General features: G+C 55.7%; 2 protein-coding genes across 2 annotated transcripts; one reads left to right on the top strand and one right to left on the bottom strand.

Moving 5' to 3' along the window:
* The first annotated feature begins 1,327 nt into the window (after positions 1-1,327).
* ABHD8 (abhydrolase domain containing 8) lies at positions 1,328-8,633 on the top strand. The gene is made up of 5 exons (XM_004384411.2): positions 1,328-1,520; positions 3,518-4,262; positions 6,535-6,705; positions 6,859-7,075; positions 8,390-8,633. Exons 2-5 carry the CDS (start codon positions 3,526-3,528, stop codon positions 8,546-8,548), a joined length of 1,284 nt encoding a protein of 427 aa, XP_004384468.1. The 5' UTR covers positions 1,328-1,520; positions 3,518-3,525; the 3' UTR covers positions 8,549-8,633.
* A 3,818-nt stretch (positions 8,634-12,451) lies between these two features.
* Positions 12,452-16,522, bottom strand: ANKLE1 (ankyrin repeat and LEM domain containing 1). Its single transcript, XM_004384412.2, has 9 exons — positions 16,461-16,522; positions 16,232-16,384; positions 15,813-15,918; positions 15,594-15,720; positions 14,256-15,044; positions 13,979-14,156; positions 13,543-13,702; positions 13,302-13,431; positions 12,452-13,055 (listed from the first exon to the last, which is right to left on the bottom strand). Exons 1-9 carry the CDS (start codon positions 16,520-16,522, stop codon positions 12,883-12,885), a joined length of 1,878 nt encoding a protein of 625 aa, XP_004384469.1. The 3' UTR covers positions 12,452-12,882.
* Between the last annotated feature and the right edge of the window lie 1,179 nt (positions 16,523-17,701).

The following is a 17,701-nucleotide window of genomic DNA, read 5'->3' on the forward strand; positions in this document are numbered from 1 at the left end:
CTGACTCCATGTGGTTGGGAGTGCCTGCAGCCCAGGGGCCTCTCAAGGCCTGGCCTGGAGCTGAGTCCCTGTGGGCGACTCAGTAGCTCCCAACTTGAGGTGGGAGTGTTTGCTGAATGAATAAATGTATAGTCCCTGAGTGGGCAACTGTGGGCGATTGGACCTAATTTAGCTTTGGAAGCAAATTCCTGGGGCAGGGAGTCAGCCAGGAGCAAGGGAACATTTAACCCTTTGGTCCCTGCCACCTGCACCACCTGCAGCACGGTAATAATAATAGCAGTGAGTGATTTACCAATTTATTGAGCATTTATTATAGGCAAGCCCCTTTAACCTGCATAGCAAACTCATGATGGGATTAATTTTACAGAGAAATGAACGGACTTCTCAGAGAAGTGAAGTGACCTATCCAAGGCTACACTTCCAGCAAAGCTGGATTTGAACGCTGGGCTCTCTGATTCGCACTCTCCTGGGGGCCTACCTTGGCCCAGCCTGGACCACTGAGTTGGGGGTGCCTGCCTCTGGCCACTGCCCTCCTCAGCTCCATTAGTACCAAAAAACCCAAACCCACTGCCGTCAAGTCGATTCTAACTCAAAGTGACCCTCTAGGACAGAGAACAGCTGTCCCATAGGGTTTCCAAAGAGCAGCTGGTGGATTCGAACGGCTGACCTCTTGGCTAGCAGCTGTAGCTCTTAAGCACTGGGCCACCAGGAGTCTGCTCCATTAGTAGCCAGCCGTTAAAGAGGCAGAGTTGTGAAACTCGGATTCCGTAATTACCCACAGCTCTAAGACTTTTAAGGTTTAGCAAATGACAATTATCGCGCCTTGGAATCACATAGCCTTGTGTTCAAGTCCCAGCCCTGCCCCCTGCTTGCCTTCTGACCTTGGGACCTTGGGCAAGTGACTTACCCTTTATGCGCCTCAGTTTCCCCACCTGAAATTGGAAAGATCTGAGTCTCAATTTACAGTAGAGAAGGGTAAGCACACACACAGAGGCTATAGGGGCAAGGGGTCTCCGTTCGGCGGGGGCAGGGCAGTTCGGAGAAGGGGCTGGCCAGGGAGACCCCCCATGTGCATGGAAAAGATCCCGGCTGCCCCTTACGGGGAGCCCCGTGGCCCGACCCCAGTATCGGCCCGGGGCCAGGCCCAATCCCTCCCCCAACCTCCGCAAGCCCTGGAAGGGGCGGGGCCTTTGCCCCCAGAGCCCGCCTCTATCTTAGCGCCGCAGTCTCTGATTGGCCACCTAACTAGGCCAGTTCAGCTGACAGCTGCGATTGGCCTAGGCGCCCGCCCGTCCGCACATGGTCCTGCCCTCTCGGGGAGGGACTTAAAGGGCCGGCTTGCTCAGCGGCGGTGGGATGCCCCTGCGCTGACCGCCGGGGGCCCGTGCCTGCAGCTGCCGTCCGCGTAGACGCGCCCGGCCGGACCCCTCGCCACCATGTAAACGACGCCCGCAGAGAGACGCTGGCTCCTCGGCCCGGGACCCCTCCGCCCCGCCCCGGGCCCCAGGGCCCTCGATGAGGTGAGCGGGCAGCGGGCCGGGACGGGGGACCGAGGCCAGTGTCCGAGGGGTGCCCTCCAGGCAGGGCTCCTAGGAAGCAGCGGAGCTCCGGCTGCCCCAGCCCCGCCGCAGGGCTGATAGCCCCCGAGGGGTGGGGGTGCTGGCGCGGCGTATCTGCTCCCCACTCCGCAATCCGGGTGGGGGCCCTTCCTGGGCTGGGGGCGCGGCTACCTCCCCTCCATCACCGCGGCCGGGGCCCCTGAGGCCGGGCCTTCGGCAAGCGTGACCCCCGCGGCGCCCAGGCTGGGGGCCCTGGGCCCTAGACAATGGGGGGGGTGCTCCGTGGGGCTCACCTCGCGTTATGTAACCGCCTAAGGTTGCCATGGACACGGGGTGGAAGGGGGGCCAGGAGCAGAATAGAATCATGGAGGTCCCCAACCAGAGCCGTGGCGCCTCCGTTCTCATCTCCACTATTAGGGCTTGGCTTGGTCAATCCTAGAAGTCAGGGTACAGAGAGCAGCTTCCTCCTAGTGCCCCACTGCAAAACGGCGGATTCGACGCCCCTGGGCCTTAACTTGCCTATCTGTGAGGTAGACCCATCTCACCTGTCTTGGGCAGAGGTGGGAACTCAGGGAAGCCAGGGTCCTCCAGCTCTGCTGTCAATATGAGTGTTAATTTTAATCAGAATGGGCCCACTCAAAATGGGGAGCTGGGCAGGACCTTCTGGAGCTCGAACCTCCTCCCCTAGGGCCTCACCTTTCTGGGGCCAGGTGCCTAGCCAGAGGCCTGGGGTGGGGCTCAGTGGGGGTCTGCACCTTTGAAGATGCCTTTAGAGGCCCTCAAGAAATACAGGTTTAGCTACAATAGATGGATCCTGATAGAACGGGAGAAAAATGTGGAACAGAACTCAGATGCTTAAAACGTCCAGCCTTACTGGACCAGTTGAGACTAGAGGACTCCCTGAGACTGTTGCCCTGAGATACTCTTTGAACTTTAAACTAAAACTGTCCCATGAGGTCACCTTTTAGCTAAATAACAGATTGGCTGATAAAGAATATCACGTGTGAGTAATGAGCTTCTTTAAAAAATCAGCCGAGCTCTTAACCACTGTGCCACCAAGGCTTCAAAAATCATCTGTAGGAGAGCAAATGGTCAAACATTACTCTGAAACAAAGATGAGAAGGTAAGGGGGCAGTGAAACTAGAGTACAGCACTGGAAATGGTACAACCAGAAGGGAATGAATGAGAATAATGACACACTGAAAAATGTAACCAATGTTACTGAATAATTTGTGTAGAAATTGTTAAATGGGAGCCTAATTTGCTATGTAAACTTTCACCTTAAACACAATAAAATATTTTTTAAAAAAGAAATGCTAGTTTAGTGAAAGCAAGTAAATGAGAGTGCATGAATGAATGAATGAATGGGTTTAGGCAGCCATGTTGTTGTAGTTGTCATTAGTTGCCATCAAGTTGATTCTGACCCATGGAGACCCCATGTGTGTCAGAAAAGAACTGCTCCAGAGAGTTTTCAAGGCTGTGACCTTTCAGAAGCAGAGTGTCAGGGTTGTCTTCTGAGGTGCCTCTGGGTGGATTCAAATGGCCAACATTTCCACTAGTAGTTGAACATTTTACCGTTTGCGCCACCCAGGGACTCCTTTAGGTGGCCATAACTGCTGTAAACTGGAGCTAGGACAAATTTGCCACAATGTTTCCTCATCCAGGAAGCCCCGCCTGACTCCACTGCCTCCCCTATAGACGCCTCTTGGGGGCAGCCATAGCCAGGTCCCTCTCGGAGGCTACCTTGGGATGGTGGCCAGCCACGAAGCTGGCACTGCCCATACAAAGCCTCTTTCTGGTACCTTGGCTGGCTCCGGCCCTCCCCAAGCTGGAGCCTCTTAGAAGGAGCTCTCAGTCAGGTTCCTCGACCGAGGTGCCGGGAATGGGTGTTGTAGGGGTAGAGGGCTCTTCCTTTTTGGATAGCTCCTGAGCTGGCTGGCAACTGTCCCCACTCACAGGACGCACCATGCTGACCGGGGTGACTGATGGGATCTTCTGCTGCCTGCTAGGCGCGCCACCCAACACCGTGGGACCCCTGGAGAGCGTTGAGTCCAGCGATGGCTACACCTTTGTGGAGGTCAAGCCAGGCCGCGTACTTCGGGTGAAACACGCCGGGCCTACCCCAGCCCCTACCCCGCCGCCACCACCCGCCCCCGACGCCGCCCAGGGGGACCGTTCTGGCCTGGTCCGCTGCCAGCGCCGGATCACCGTGTACCGCAACGGGCGGTTGTTGGTAGAGAACCTGGGCCGGGCGCCACGAGCTGACCTCCTGCACTGGCAGAACAGCTCTGGGGAGCCGCCGACTGCCCTGGAAGTGGAGCTGGCTGAGCCAGCAGGCAGTGAGGGCCGCTCCGGCCCAGGCAGCCTGGGCAGCAGTGGGCGGCGGCGGCGTGCTCGGCGCCCCAAGCGGACCATCCATATTGACTGCGAGAAGCGCATCACCAGCTGCAAGGGTGCCCAGGCTGACGTGGTGCTCTTTTTCATCCACGGGGTCGGTGGCTCCCTGGCCATCTGGAAGGAACAGCTGGACTTCTTTGTGCGCCTGGGCTACGAGGTGGTGGCACCTGACCTGGCAGGCCACGGGGCCAGCTCAGCACCCCAGGTGGCTGCTGCCTATACCTTTTATGCGTTGGCCGAGGACATGCGCGCTATCTTCAAGCGCTATGCCAAGAAGCGCAACGTGCTTATCGGGCATTCGTATGGGTAAGTCGGTGCTGGTGTGGGGCTGAGGCCAGGGGTGGGAACTGTCAGGACGAGACGTCAGCCATAAAATGCTGACTTGCTTCACAAAATGAAACCCCATGAAAATCTGCAACAAGACAGACAGTTCCCGTCACTATTGCTATTGCTTTACATTGTTTTAAGGCAGTTTTTCAACCTCAGCACTATGACATTTTGGTATATTCAGTGGTGGAATTCTCATCTTCCACATGGGAGACTCAGGCTCAATTCCTGGCCAATGCGCCTCATGCGCCACCCCCAGTCTGTCAGTGGAGGCTTGCATATTGCTATGATGCTGAACCAGTTTCAGCAGAGCTTCCAGACTAAGACAGACTGGGAAGAAAGGCCTGGTGATCTACTTCCAAAAATCAGCCAGCGAAAACCCTATAAACTACAACGGTCTGATTCTGTTGTGCATGGGGTTGCCATGAGCCAGGGCTGACTGGTCGGCAGGTAACAGCAACAATAACAATTCTTTGCTGTGGGGACAGTTTTGTGTACTGTAGGATGTTTAGCAACATCCCTGACCTCAACACTCCCCACCTAGTCATGTCAAAAATGTCTCCAACATTGTCCAAGGTCTCCTGGGAGCACAGTCACCCTGGGTGAGACCTGCTGTCTTAGACTAAATTTAAAAATCAGCAGCTCAGGCTATCCACATGTGGTAAGGAAGCACTCATCAGAATCCCGTAAATTCTGTTTACAAAGGCATTTGTCAAGAGCCCATTCCATAGAAGGCTTTGGGCCGGGCACCTGACCATTGAGAAGTAGTACCATTCTCTACTTCATCCAGGAGGAAGTGCAGGATCCGATAAGCCAGCCAGGTTGAGAACCACTGTTTTAGTGATTGCAGCCCATGCAATAATACAAGAAAAAGAAGTAAGTTACATAAGTATCCAAAAGAAAGGAATCCAGGCTGGGAGGTAGCACAATTATTATTTGCTAAAGATGATAATGGAAACCCTGGTAGCATAGTGGTTACGAGCTATGGCTGCTAATCAAAAGGTCGGCAGTGTGAATCCACCTGGTGCTCCTTGGAAACTCTATGGGGCAGTTCTAGTCTGTCTTATAGGGTCACTATGAGTCAGAATCGACTTGAAGCAATGTGTTTCTTACAGATGATAACACCTAAAAAAGTCAATATTTGTGGCAAGTGACTCCTCCAATTAAATGAACACCTGTCTGGTAGTTCCTGTTGCGCTTTTATGTGCATCAACTCATAACAAGGCTATGAGGTCAGCACCTTTACCATTTCACAGATGTGAAGACTGAAGGTGAAAGAGGTTAAGCAACTTGCTCAAGGGCACATAGCGAGTCACTAGTACAGTCAGGTCAGCCTGACTCCTGCCTATATCCTGTCCCACCTTACAAAAATGCTTTATGATGGAAGCTTGTTAAAACAAACCCAGAGCCTTTGCTTTACAAATGAAAGGGCCAGGAACTGAGTATTTTAGGCTTGTGGCCGTATAGTCTCTGTTGCAACTTCTCAACTCTGCTGTTGTAGAGTGAAAGCAACCATAAACAAATGGGTGTTGCTGTCCTACCAGTGAAACTTATTTACAAAACATTGTAAATTTTTTAAAAAACATAAGTGACCATCCCACAGGCCATAGTTTGCCTACTCCTGCTTTAGAGGGAATGAGGAACTGGACTTTGGGGGCCCCTGAGGCAGTGGCCTTCTGCCTGGCAGAAACCATGCCCAGAGCGGGAGAGATCCTTAAAGGGAACAGATACATAGGCAACAGTGGCCTTCTCTGGGCACCCAAAGGGTCTGTTTAATCAGATTGCTTTTCTGACATTTGTTGGTTGTTGTCATTTCCAACTCCTGGTGACCCCATGTGTGCAGAGTAGACCTGCTCCATAGGATTTTCAAGGCTGTGACCTTTCAGAAGCAGATCTCCAGGCCTATCTTCTGAGGCTCCTCTGGGTGGGTTTGAACCACCAACCTTTCAGCTAGTAGTTAAACGCTTAACCAGAGACATCCTTTTGGGGTTATGGAGCATTTGAGAATCAGATGAAAGTTCTGGGTTTGGATCCTCTCTCTGGAAAAATCTGCCCTCAACACACACACACACCCACAGTCACACAATTTTCGAGCATTCAAGATGTCCCACCCCACCACATCAGGTGTCCATGGACCCTAGGGGAAAAATCTTGGCCTTCAAGGACTTGCCTGCCTCCTGGATGAGGGGAGAGCATTAACCCCTTCCCTGCCTCTCTCCTGCTGACGTTCAACCCTCCCCACCCCTGGCAGCGTCTCCTTCTGCACATTCCTGGCCCACGAGTACCCAGATCTGGTGCACAAGGTGATTATGATCAATGGTGGGGGCCCCACGGCGCTGGAGCCCAGCATCTGCTCCATCTTCAACATGCCCACGTGCGTCCTGCACTGCCTGTCCCCCTGCCTGGCCTGGAGCTTCCTCAAGTGAGTGCCCACACCCCAGGACAAGGACCCTGGCCCCAGAATCTCCAGAGTCGGGTGGAGGGAAGGCTGTTCGGCTGGGGCTGGGGCTGGCGTCGGGGGCGCCCCTGGTGGTGGGGCTGGCACGATGGGCTCCAGCGGTGCTTCCCCCACCAGGGCTGGCTTTGCCCGCCAAGGGGCCAAGGAAAAGCAGCTGCTGAAAGAGGGCAACGCGTTCAACGTGTCGTCCTTTGTGCTGCGCGCCATGATGAGCGGTCAGTACTGGCCCGAGGGCGACGAGGTGTACCATGCCGAGCTCACCGTGCCAGTCCTCCTTGTCCACGGCATGCACGACAAGTTTGTCCCTGTGGAGGAGGACCAGCGCATGGCCGAGGTAGGGGGTGAGGTCGGAGAGGGGCGGGCACCTCAAGGGGTGTGGCTATACAGAGGGCAGAGTCTCTGGAAGCACCACCTCTGCCTTCTGTGTGCAGGCGCAGGGAAGCAAAAGAGTTCCTCTATTGTAAAACGTGGAATCCTGGAAGCGCAGCTGCCCTGGATAGGTGTTAAGATTACCCGCGTCCCCAGCCACTGCCCCTCAGGCATGAATGCTCAGTGCACAGGGTCTGCGCTGTGTGTTTGTGGGAGACCAGTGAAGGGCTGTGTGATTCTGGGAGAGCAGGGCCAGGGAGTGTCAGACTCGATTAGAGACATCCAGGAAAGGGACTTGGGGCCCTTAGCATTTAGAATAGCTCTGGAGGAGCAGTGCTCACCAGGGGCGACTCTGTCCCCCCGGGGATAGTGGGCAACTTCTGGGGATATGTTTGGTTGTCATGCCAGGGGGTAGGTGCTACTGGCATCTAGCAGGTGGAGACCAAGGATGCTGCTTAACATCCTACAGTGTACAGGATGGCCCCCACCACAGATAATGATCCAGATCCAAATGTCAGCAGTGCCAAGGTGGGAAACCCTGCTCTGCACATTCTGTAGACACTTAATAAATGAGTAAGGACATGAGTTGGGCTATCGCATCCTGCTCCAGCAGGGCGACAGGCCATCTTCTGGCTCCCCATTGGGTGGAAGAGTAGGATGAAGGGTTGACTGCATGAGGGACTTCTGGTGTTTCCCAGTGGAGGATTTCCAGGACAGGTTACCCCACTCCCCCAGCCCCCCACCCCCCCACCCCGCTTCCCACTGGCTGGAAGGGGAGGGGTAAGGGTAGACTGCAGGAGGGACTTCCTGGTGTTTTTCAGTAGTCTCAGGACAGGCCATCCTCCGACTCCCCACTGGGTGGACTGGGAGGAATGAAAGGTAGAATGCAGGAGGGACTTCCTGGTGCTGAGAGCCGCACATAGATGATGGGAGAGGCCCAGGGATGAAGGGTAGACTGCAGGAGGGACTGCCAGGTGCTGAGGGCCATGAGTGGATGGTGAGGGAGGTGCAGGGGTGAAGGGTAGACTGCAGGTGGGACTTCCTGGTGTTTTTTTAGTAGTCTCAGGACAAGCCATCCGACTCCCCACTGGGTGGACTGAGAGGGATGAAAGGTAGACTGCAGGAGGGACTTCCTGGTGCTGAGGGCCATGAGTGAATGGCGGGGATGCCCAGGGATGAAGGGTAGACTGCAAGAGGGACTTCCTGGTGCTGAGGGCTGCGAGTGGATAGTTGGGGAGTTCAGGGCGGTCTGCCCGCCCACTGCCCCGCGTCCCCACAGATCCTGCTTCTGGCCTTCCTGAAACTCATAGAAGAGGGCAGCCACATGGTGATGCTCGAGTGCCCAGAAACCGTGAACACGCTACTCCACGAGTTCCTGCTGTGGGAGCCTGAGCCCATGCCGCAGGCCCTGCCTGCGCCCCAGGAGGAGAAAAAGTAGCCGCGGGCGGCGGGCATCACTTGGTGAGTGGAGGAGCTGGAGGACCTGTAGCCAGAGCAATTTCTGCAGCACGGCAACCTGGGCGGCCGCTCGTCCCACCTCCCCGTGGGCGGGGCCAGGTCAGGGAGACGCCCCTGAGGTGGGGCACTGGGGAGCCAGGTGAACGCCCTGCTCTCTGCTTGCGTCCTGCGGACCCATACAGTATGGGGGCCGCTGTCGGGACCCTGCGGAGGTGACCTTGTACAGAAGTCCCCCACCCCCCACTCCATGGCCCAGGCAGGCCCACGACCCCGCTCTCTGTCTTCGTGTCAGCGTGCTTTATCCTGGGACCCGCGAGCCCCTTGCGGACACCCCCTCCTCAGTACCTCCTTTCCACAGCACTGGGAGATATTATCACCCAAGGTGGGTGGGTTGGGGGGGAGGGTCTGGCACCATAGAACCTGCACATCTCAACTTATAACTCAATAAAAAGAAATGACAATCGGGGCCTCTGAACCCGTGTTGCGGGACCCCAGGGCAGAGTCCTCACCCTCTGAGCCTGTTTCCCCATCTGCAGACTGGCCTGATGCTGGTGGCGCCCCCTCTGGGCTGACCTGCAGAGACTTGAAAATGTCTGTGGTCCAGCTCCAGAACGCAGGGGCTGCTTGGGCAAAATTCCCGTAGAGGGAGCCAGCCATTCAGGGACTGAGCTCCCATCCATCCCTGGCAGAGAAGAGGAGGTCCACGTGGAGGTTGTGCGGATCAGGGGACAGGGTACTGGACTACTGTTAGCTGCCATCAAGCTGGCCCCGACTTATGATAACCCCATGCACGATGGAATGAAATGCTGCCTGGTCCTGCACCATCCCTGTGACCGGTTACAGATCAGACCATTGTGATCCTTAGGGTTTTTGTTGGCTGATTTTTCAGAAGCAGCTTGCCAGGCCTTCCTTCCTAATCCATCTTGGTCTAGAAGCTCCACTGAAACTTGTTCAGCATCATAGCAAGAAGCAAGCCTCCACTGACAGATGGGTGGTGGCTGTAAATGAGGTGCATTGGGTGAGAATTGAACCCAGGACTCCTGTGTGGAAGACAGCTGCCATAATTGAGTGCTCACTATACACCAGGCCCTGCTGCGTTCCTGACACCCATCAGCTCATTGAATCCTCGTCACACCGCCCCACCTGCACCCATTAGTTTCACTTATTATCCGCATTTTATCTCTCAACTTGGTTTAGGGTCACTTTCATCATGAAGACAATTTTTATTTTTAAACCACCAAATCTGTCTTTTCCTTTTATGTCTGGCTGAAGGATTTCCCTGCCCCAAGGCCAGAATTTTGCTCTTCTATATATCTAAGGAGCCTGGTGGTGTAAATGTTTAAGCGCTCAGCTGCTAACTGAAAAACGGGTGGTTTGAACCTACCTAGCAGCTCTGCAAGAGAAAGATCTAGCAATCTGCTTCCATAATGTAACAGCCAAGAAAACTCTATGGGACAGTTCTGTTCTGTCCCATGGAGTCACTGAGTTGAAATCGACTTGATGGCACCTAACATATTTTACTCTAATATGTGCCTATTTAGGTACAATTTGCACTCAACTAACTGAAAGGCTGGGGCCCTGGTGGCGAAGTAGTTAAGAGCTCAGCTGCTAACTGAAAGGCTGGTGGTTCAGATCAACCCAGCATCACCACAGGAGAAAGGCTTAGCTATCTGTTTTTGTAAAGGTGGTGGGTGGTAGTTCCCATGGAGTCAATTCTGACTCATGGTGACCCCATGTGATACAAAGTAGAACTGTTCCATAGGGTTTTCTTGGCTGTAATCTTAATGGAAGCAGATCACTAGGCCTTTCTTCCGCAGTGCCACTGGGTGCATTCGAACTGCTAACCTTTATGTTAGCAGCCAAGCACAGTTTGCACCACCCAGGGACCCTCCGTAAAAATTACAGCCATCGAAAACCCTTTGACACACAGTTCTACTCTAAAACACATCGGAATCGACTCAACAAAGGTTTGTTTTGGCATCTATCTCAGTTCCCTAGTGCTGCTGTAACACAAATACCACAAGTGGATGGCTTTAAAGAACAGAAGTTTATTCTCACAGTTCAGAAGGCTAGAAGTCCGAATTCAGGGCACTGGCTCTAAGGGAAGGCTCTGTGTCAGCTCTGGGGGAAGGTCCTCTTCTCTTCCAGCATTCCTTGGTTCTTTGGTGATCCTCACGTGCTTATCTCCCCCCGTTTGCACTCACTTGTCTCTGTATCTCTGTTGCTCTTTAAATCACACTGATACAGCCTCATCAACATGATGAAAACCCTATTCCCAACCAGAATCACATCCACAGGTATAGGGGTTAGGATTCCAACACATATTTTTGGGAGACGTACCCGACTTATTCAGTCCATTACAGTGTCTGTCCAGGTCTATCTGTGGTTTGTGTGAATGGTGGTGGTGGTGGGGATTGTCCCCTTGGTTCCTGAATCTTCTGTCCTTAACTCCACTGGTTTGTGAACCCATCTTTAGTTTACACCAGTGGTCTCAGCCAGGGGTGACTTTATCCCTCAGGGGACATTGTGATGTCTGAGACTTTTTTGCATGTCATCACTGGGAGTGGGTGCTACTGGCATCTAGTGGGTAGAAGCCAGGGATGCTGCTCAACACCTTATAGTGCATGGGACAGCCCCCCACCAGAGAATGATCCAGAACGAAATGTCAGTAGGGCTGAGGGTGATAAACCCTGGGTTAGACTAAATCCCATCTCTTCATAGGTCTTTTAGGACATTTGCATTCTTTTCTGATGACCTGTTTGTGCACTTCTGGGCCAATGCCATACTATTTTAGTTGCCACTGCTTTTATAAGACTTGATGTCTGGGAAGCCTCCCTGTGTTACACACAAGGAAAACAGAAGCTCAAAGGCCTCTTAAGCTCTGTACAAGTGGTAAATTCTAGGCCTACTCCAGAGACTGTGTCCTTAATTCCAATACCAGCTGTCCTTCCTGGAGCTTAGTAATGGGGGAATGTGAGGCAAGTGGAACCTCAACCCAGGTTACAGACTGCTCCCTGTGGGCCCTGGTTCACTGAGCCATGATGAGATCATGAACCCAGTGAGGCAGCAGATCACCTTAGGTCCCTAAGAAAACCCACTAGTCGATCCTGACTCATGGCAAGCCCATGGGTTACAGAGTAGAATCAAGCTCCGTTGGATTTTCTTGGCTGTGATCTTTACGGAAGCAAATTGCCAGGCCTTTCTTCCATAGTGCTGCTGGGTGGGTTCAAACCACTAGCCTTTAGGTTAGCAGCTGATTGCAAATCGTTTGCACCACCCAGGCTCCTCCAAGTCTGTAAACCCACTTCGAAGAAGCAACTTCTAGAAAATTTCAACTATCCCCTACAAACTAGGCTGTCAACATCATAGCAGCAATAGCTCAGATGGACAGTGGCTTGGTGTTTATGGAAGCTCTTTGTACATGTGACTAGTCTGCAACTGGTAACACAGCTGGAGTTGGGGTTATTAACCCCATTTTACAGCAGAAGAGACAGGCTCAGAAGCCACGCTGTGAGGCCCAGGTAGCACAGCGATTCTTCCAGCCGCTGGAGGTAGTATGGTCAGGTGAAGGGTGTGGCAGGGCCGGGACTCTCTGTGCGCTTGATCTCCCATAGAGGGAGATAATCAGGGAGTGAGCTCCTGTCCCTGGTGGGGAAGAGGAGGTCCAACTGAGGTCCACATGGGAGTTGTGAGGACCAGTGGACAGGGTACTGGACTGTCATTAGCTGCCATTGAGTTGGCCCCAACTTATGATGACCCCATGCACAACAGAACAAAATCTTCCTCTGGAGATTTTCCACCTGGGCTTCGGGGCCACCTCTGCCCAGTGCTGGGCTCTGAGCCAGAGCTTTACCTGCATGACCTCATTTAATCCCCTGAGGTAAGGCCTCTCACTGCCCGTGTCGTACAACTGAGAAAACAGGCTCAGACAGATAAGTAACTGGTCCGGAAATGGAGTCCCTGAGTGTATCTCTGAGGAGCCCCCAGCCTGCCCCACAAGGGGGTCCAGCAGCTCCTGTCTGTGACTGGCAAATAAAAGTGGACTCTGTCCACATGGCAAGGTCCAAACTGCAAAAGCACCAGAATGTTCCGAAGCACCTTTAGATCCCTGCTTGTCTACCTCTCGTGATGGGAAGCTCACTCCCTCCCTGGCAATTCCACCTCTAACAGAGTTCTCCTTCAGCCTGTTGGGGGAGCCCACTCTGCTAGCCCCACCTTCTGGAGGCAGAGAAAGGGGCTAGTATCTGCACATGGCAGCCAGGATGTTTAAACACTCCACTCTCTGCCCAGGCCAGATGGCTGGTTCCCCAGTGCTCAGCCACGGGCCTGGATGTCCTGAGGCCGCAGTTCTCGCTCTCCCTCAGCAAGGAAGACTAGGAGGGCGCGGTGTAGCAGGTGCACCCCTAGGCGGCGGCGCCGGGCAGGGGGCCAGCCCGCCACCACTCCGTAGCAATGCCCTTGTTTCTGGTTGGTCAGCATCCGGATCCCTGGGGAGATTAGGGGTAGGGTGACTGGGCAACTCAGGGACCGCCCCCGCAGCACAAGTATGTGACAATGAACCCGCTGTGTATTGTCCTCCAGTGGGGATAAAACGACAGAGCAAAATATGTGCACATGCAGGTACAGAGTTGGTGCTCAGTCATTGCTCATTAAACAAATGAACAGCCCTGAGGGAGGGATTGAGTGAATTGGTAGGCCAAGCACCCCCCACGCACCATGCGCCGGGCACCCACCTAGAGCATCCACAAGACACGCCTCTCGCGTGTAGGCCTCCACGGCGACCATGTGCTGGAAGCAATGCAGGGAGACGACACCACGGCCACTGGCCCAGATGTCCAGGATCCGGCGTACCTTGGCGCAGGCCTGGGGACCCAGAGTGGGGGCGGGGTCACAGGTCGGCCTACCAATTCTCTCCTTCCTCTGTCTACCTGTGCACAGCTGCCCCTGCCAGAACCCTGATGCTCATCATCATACCTGTTTTCCTGGCAGCCCATAGTGGCCAAGGGCTTCCCAGAGATGGGCATCTGGCCGGGCCCGTGTACCCTTGCCCACATAGAAGATGGCGCGGACGAATGTCTGGAGGCGTTCAGCCGGAGTCAGCAAGAAGGCTCGGCTTGGCAGGTCTTGAGTTTCCCTGGACAAAGGGAGCAGCTCAGAGAGGGAAAAGTGAAAAGAGCCCAGAGACAGTCCCCAAGGTCACAGAGCAGCTCCAACCCATGTCTAGTGACTCCACCTTATAGGATCAGAGAGGAGTAGCTATTTCCGGGGGCCAATTGGCATCTTGAATTGGATCCACCCACCTTTACAGATAAAGAAGTGGGAGACCAGAGAGGGCCAGATGCTTCCCTAAGGTCACACAGCAAGGAAGACCCAATCCCAGGAAGTTCCAGCTCCCACTCTTGAGTCTCACCTCGGGTCCAGCAGCAGATACGTGAAGCTAGACTTCACGACACCCTCACGCCACGTCCTGGCAGGGTCAGGCCACTCAAACTGCTGGGCCAATGTGTCCTCTTCTGCCTGGGCATCTGGGATCCACCCTGTCCGCAGGGCTTTGGCCAGCTCTGGGCTGTGCCCTGCAAAGTTTGGGCCTAGAGAGGGAAAGTGAGTCAAGGGAGAGGGAGGAAGGGGAAGTTCCCAGAGAGGCAGACAGTGGGGCTGGAGATGCCATGGGCTTAGAAGGGACTAACCAGGCCCAGCCTTGGCTTCTTCCAGCTGCTGGAGGTAGTGTGGTCGGGTAAAGGGTGTGATGGGCCCGGGACTCATTCCGTGAGCTCGGAGTTGCCGCAGCAGCTCCAGGTCAGACACGGTGGGGACCGGTGGGGACCAGCAAGTGGGGATGAGGTTCCTGACATCTGTGGACCACTCTTCATCCTCTGTCAGCCAGAGAGCAGCCACGTCGCTGTCGAGGGATGTCTGGTCATCAGTCAGGAAGTGGGGGTCGGGGAGTCCCAGTGGCGTTTGCCATGGAGGATTCTGGGCTGGACAAGGAGTGGAGGAGGTAGAGGAGGAGGAAATGGAGTCGACGGCATCTGCCGAGGACAGAGTCAGGGCCTGCAGGCAGGCGTTGAGTTCTGCCTCTCTGTTCCCCATTACAGCTCCATGCACCAGTGGTGGGGCACCCAGGGACCTTGGCACCCTCTGGGGGGGACGGACACCAGGCAGGAGTCCCTGCATGGTGTGGGGCAATGACCTAGCCCAGGGGGGGCTGTCGGGGGCTGAGTCCTCAGCTCCAGAGGCCTCCACTGCAGTGACAAAGGAGGCATCAGAGCTGCCATCCAAAAGCCCCAGGGGGGCCTCCAAGCTCCCATCCTTATCAGCAGCCTCTGGGGTTTTAGGGAGGTTGGGCTGTCCAGGAGCAGCCTCCAGGCCCATGTGCCTGCCGTCACCTATGCCCAGCTGGGCCTGGAGTACTGTGGAGTCCAAGGTCACGTCTGGAAGGCCAGAGAGGCTGGTGCCCAGTTCATTTTCTTCAGGGCCTGGAGTAGGGGAGAGACGGGATCAGAGAGGAAGGGGATTAGAGTGGGAGAGACAGAAACATCCGAGTTGGACTCAGACAGAAAGAGGCAGTTGGAGGTAGTGAGGCAGAGAGGAGGAAGAGTTGGACGTGGAGAGAGCCAGTGGGAGACAGCCAGGAACAGCTGGAGACAGAAACAGCCAGAGACAGCTGGAGACCATCGGAACACAGTCAGAAATGGCCGGAGACCACTGGAAACAGCTGGAGATGATTGGGAACTGCCAGGCAGCTGAAGACAGTGGAAACAACTGGAAGCATTCCAAGACGGTCGGGAAACTCAGGAGACAGTAGGGACGAGCCAGAAGCCGTCAGAACCGGCCTGAAACAGTTGGATACATTCTGAGATAGTTGGGAATAGTCGTAGATGGTCAGAAACAGCCGGAGATAGAGCCAGAGACAGTGGATGCCAAGACAGCTGGAAACAGAAACAGCTTGAGACAGGCGGAAACAAAATGCCCCAGACTCTCAAAGCTGGTGGAAGAAGCCCCGAAGCCCCGCGGTCCACACTCACCTCTGGGCTTGGGCTCGAGCTCCTGGGTCGGTGAGGGGGTCCGGGTTCGCATCCCCAGCTTCCCCAGGACGCGCGCGCAGTCCCAGTGTCCCTGCTGCTCTGCCAGGTCCAGCGCGCGGAGACCGTCCTGCGGCGGCACAGTCAGCAGGGGGCGCCCTAGGCCCTCTGTCCACCCGCCCGCCCGCGCGCGCTCTCCGCCGGCCCGCGCAGGGTCCCCACCTGGTCGCGCAACGCAGGGTCCGCTCCCTGGCTCAGCAGCAGCTCCAGGCCGCGGAGACAGCCCCAGGCGGCAGCCACATGCAGCGGGGTCAGTGCTTCGGACGAGCTGGGTGGGGGCCGGAGAAGGGTCAGCATCAGTCCTACTTTCCCATCGCCGCCCTTCAGCCTGGGGTCAGGATGTAAGCCTCTCCCCTCTGGCCCTGGAGCCTCCGCCCTCAGATAGGAACCCTTGATCCCCACTCTTTGGCCCCAGCGCAACTCAGTACCCCGCCCTCGATCTGGGACTCCAGTCACCCCCTTCGGACCCTGGTACCCGCCCTTGGGCCCCAAGCGCCACCCCCGGACTGTGCGGCCACTCCCTGGGCCTCCACGCCTCGCCCCCGACCTCTGACAGCCTGCCGCGTAACGGGCCGCCTCACCGGGCGTTGGGGTCCCCGCCACGCCGCAGGAGCGCTCCGAGGCAGCGGAGGCCGCGCGGGCGCCGCGCCCCGGCCGCCAGATGCATGGCCGCTGCACCGTCCGGGAGCAGCAGGTTGGGGTCGGCGCCGCGTCGCAACAGCTCCTCCACTTCCCTGCGGACAGGGGACGGCGGCGTCAGACTGGCCCCAGCCCTGGCCCAGCCCGGCCCTGCCTGGGCCCCAAGCTCACCATGGCTCCTCCGCCCGCAGCGCCGCCCGCAGCAATTGCGCCAGTCGGGCGGCGGCGCCCATGGCCAGGCAGTACCGACGCGCCGCCTGCCTCCGGCTTCCCGCGCGATTCCCGCGCGCATGCGCCGCGCCATCACTCCGCCCGGAAATCCCCACTTGGGGTCCCCCGCCAGACCGAGCCGCGCCACATCTCTACCGCGTCCACATCTGGCTCGGGGTTCGCGTCAGTGCCGCCCGGATCCGCGAGCCTGTGTAGCGCTCAGGCGGGAGCTTGGAGCCGCTGTAAAGAGCCCGGGTGTGTCAGTATCTCAGTTCAAAATTGGGGAGACGCGCCCTGCTGGAGGGGGTGGAGCTACGATCGGGGAACCGGGGTTCCTACAGTCTTGAAGTCTACCGGAACCCTCTACTGAGGAGACGTCCATTAGTGTGTTGTTTTTGCTTGCCATGGGGTCGATTCTGACTCATAACGACCCCGTGTGTGCAGAGTAGAACTGCTCCATTGGCTTTTCAAGGCTGTGACCTTTCAGCAGCAGATCGCCAGGCCTTACTTTCGAGGCGCCTGTAGGTGGTTTTGAACCACCAACCTTTTCATTAGCAGTCAACTGCTTAACCATTTGCACCACCCAGCGGCTCGCCATTAGTGCTCACAGCCCCAATGCTACAGGCGGTCTCCCTGTCCAACCCCCACCTCCAGAAGTTCTGTGCAGCAGTTTTCAACCCCGCGGGGGTGGGAGTGCATTACTTTGGTCACTGACACTAGACCTCTGCTGCCCTCAGTCTCCTCCTATGTAAAACGGAGAAGAACCCCCCGGAGGCTGGTGTGAGGATTGAACTAGCAGCCATGGTACACAGTAGGTGTTCAGTAAATGCTCACAGGGAGGAAGAGTAGTTGTTCAATAAAAGTATTTTAATTTCATATGGAGCTAAGAAAATCTTGCTATTAAACTTCTTTCACAATTGCACATTATCCAAACAAGTGGTTAAATGGTGAACCTGTAGTGTGTCTCCCCATCCCCTTCCTCTGTGGAACACCCACACTTCCCTGATACAACTGTCAATCTTCCAACCCCTGGTAGAGGTGTGATCTGTGGCCCATGACTGCCCTAATGGGAGCTCACAGGACCCAGGCAGGGCAAGTCACACAGGGGTGCTGGGCAAGCCTTCACTTCACCTGGTTTGGGGTTTGGGGAATGGTGGGACCATTTCATCCCTCTTCAGGGTTGGGAGAAGGCAGGGCACATT

This window comes from Trichechus manatus, unplaced genomic scaffold (genome assembly GCF_000243295.1).
Source record: "Trichechus manatus latirostris isolate Lorelei unplaced genomic scaffold, TriManLat1.0 scaffold00122, whole genome shotgun sequence".
In the NCBI taxonomy this organism is placed as follows: Eukaryota; Metazoa; Chordata; class Mammalia; order Sirenia; family Trichechidae; genus Trichechus; species Trichechus manatus.

Bases quoted from the DNA above. Each gene is read 5' to 3' on its own strand.
- ANKLE1 (XM_004384412.2), bottom strand. From the start codon at position 16,522: ATGGGCGCCGCCGCCCGACTGGCGCAATTGCTGCGGGCGGCGCTGCGG. The intron at 15,919-16,231 runs GTGAGGCGGCCC...GCCCCCACCCAG, and splicing joins GGCGGGGACCCCAACGCCCG to CTCGTCCGAAGCACTGACCC. The intron at 15,721-15,812 runs GTGGGGACCCTG...GTGCCGCCGCAG, and splicing joins ACCCTGCGTTGCGCGACCAG to GACGGTCTCCGCGCGCTGGA.
- ABHD8 (XM_004384411.2), top strand. From the start codon at position 3,526: ATGCTGACCGGGGTGACTGATGGGATCTTCTGCTGCCTGCTAGGCGCG. The intron at 6,706-6,858 runs GTGAGTGCCCAC...TTCCCCCACCAG, and splicing joins CTGGCCTGGAGCTTCCTCAA to GGCTGGCTTTGCCCGCCAAG. The intron at 7,076-8,389 runs GTAGGGGGTGAG...GCGTCCCCACAG, and splicing joins AGGACCAGCGCATGGCCGAG to ATCCTGCTTCTGGCCTTCCT.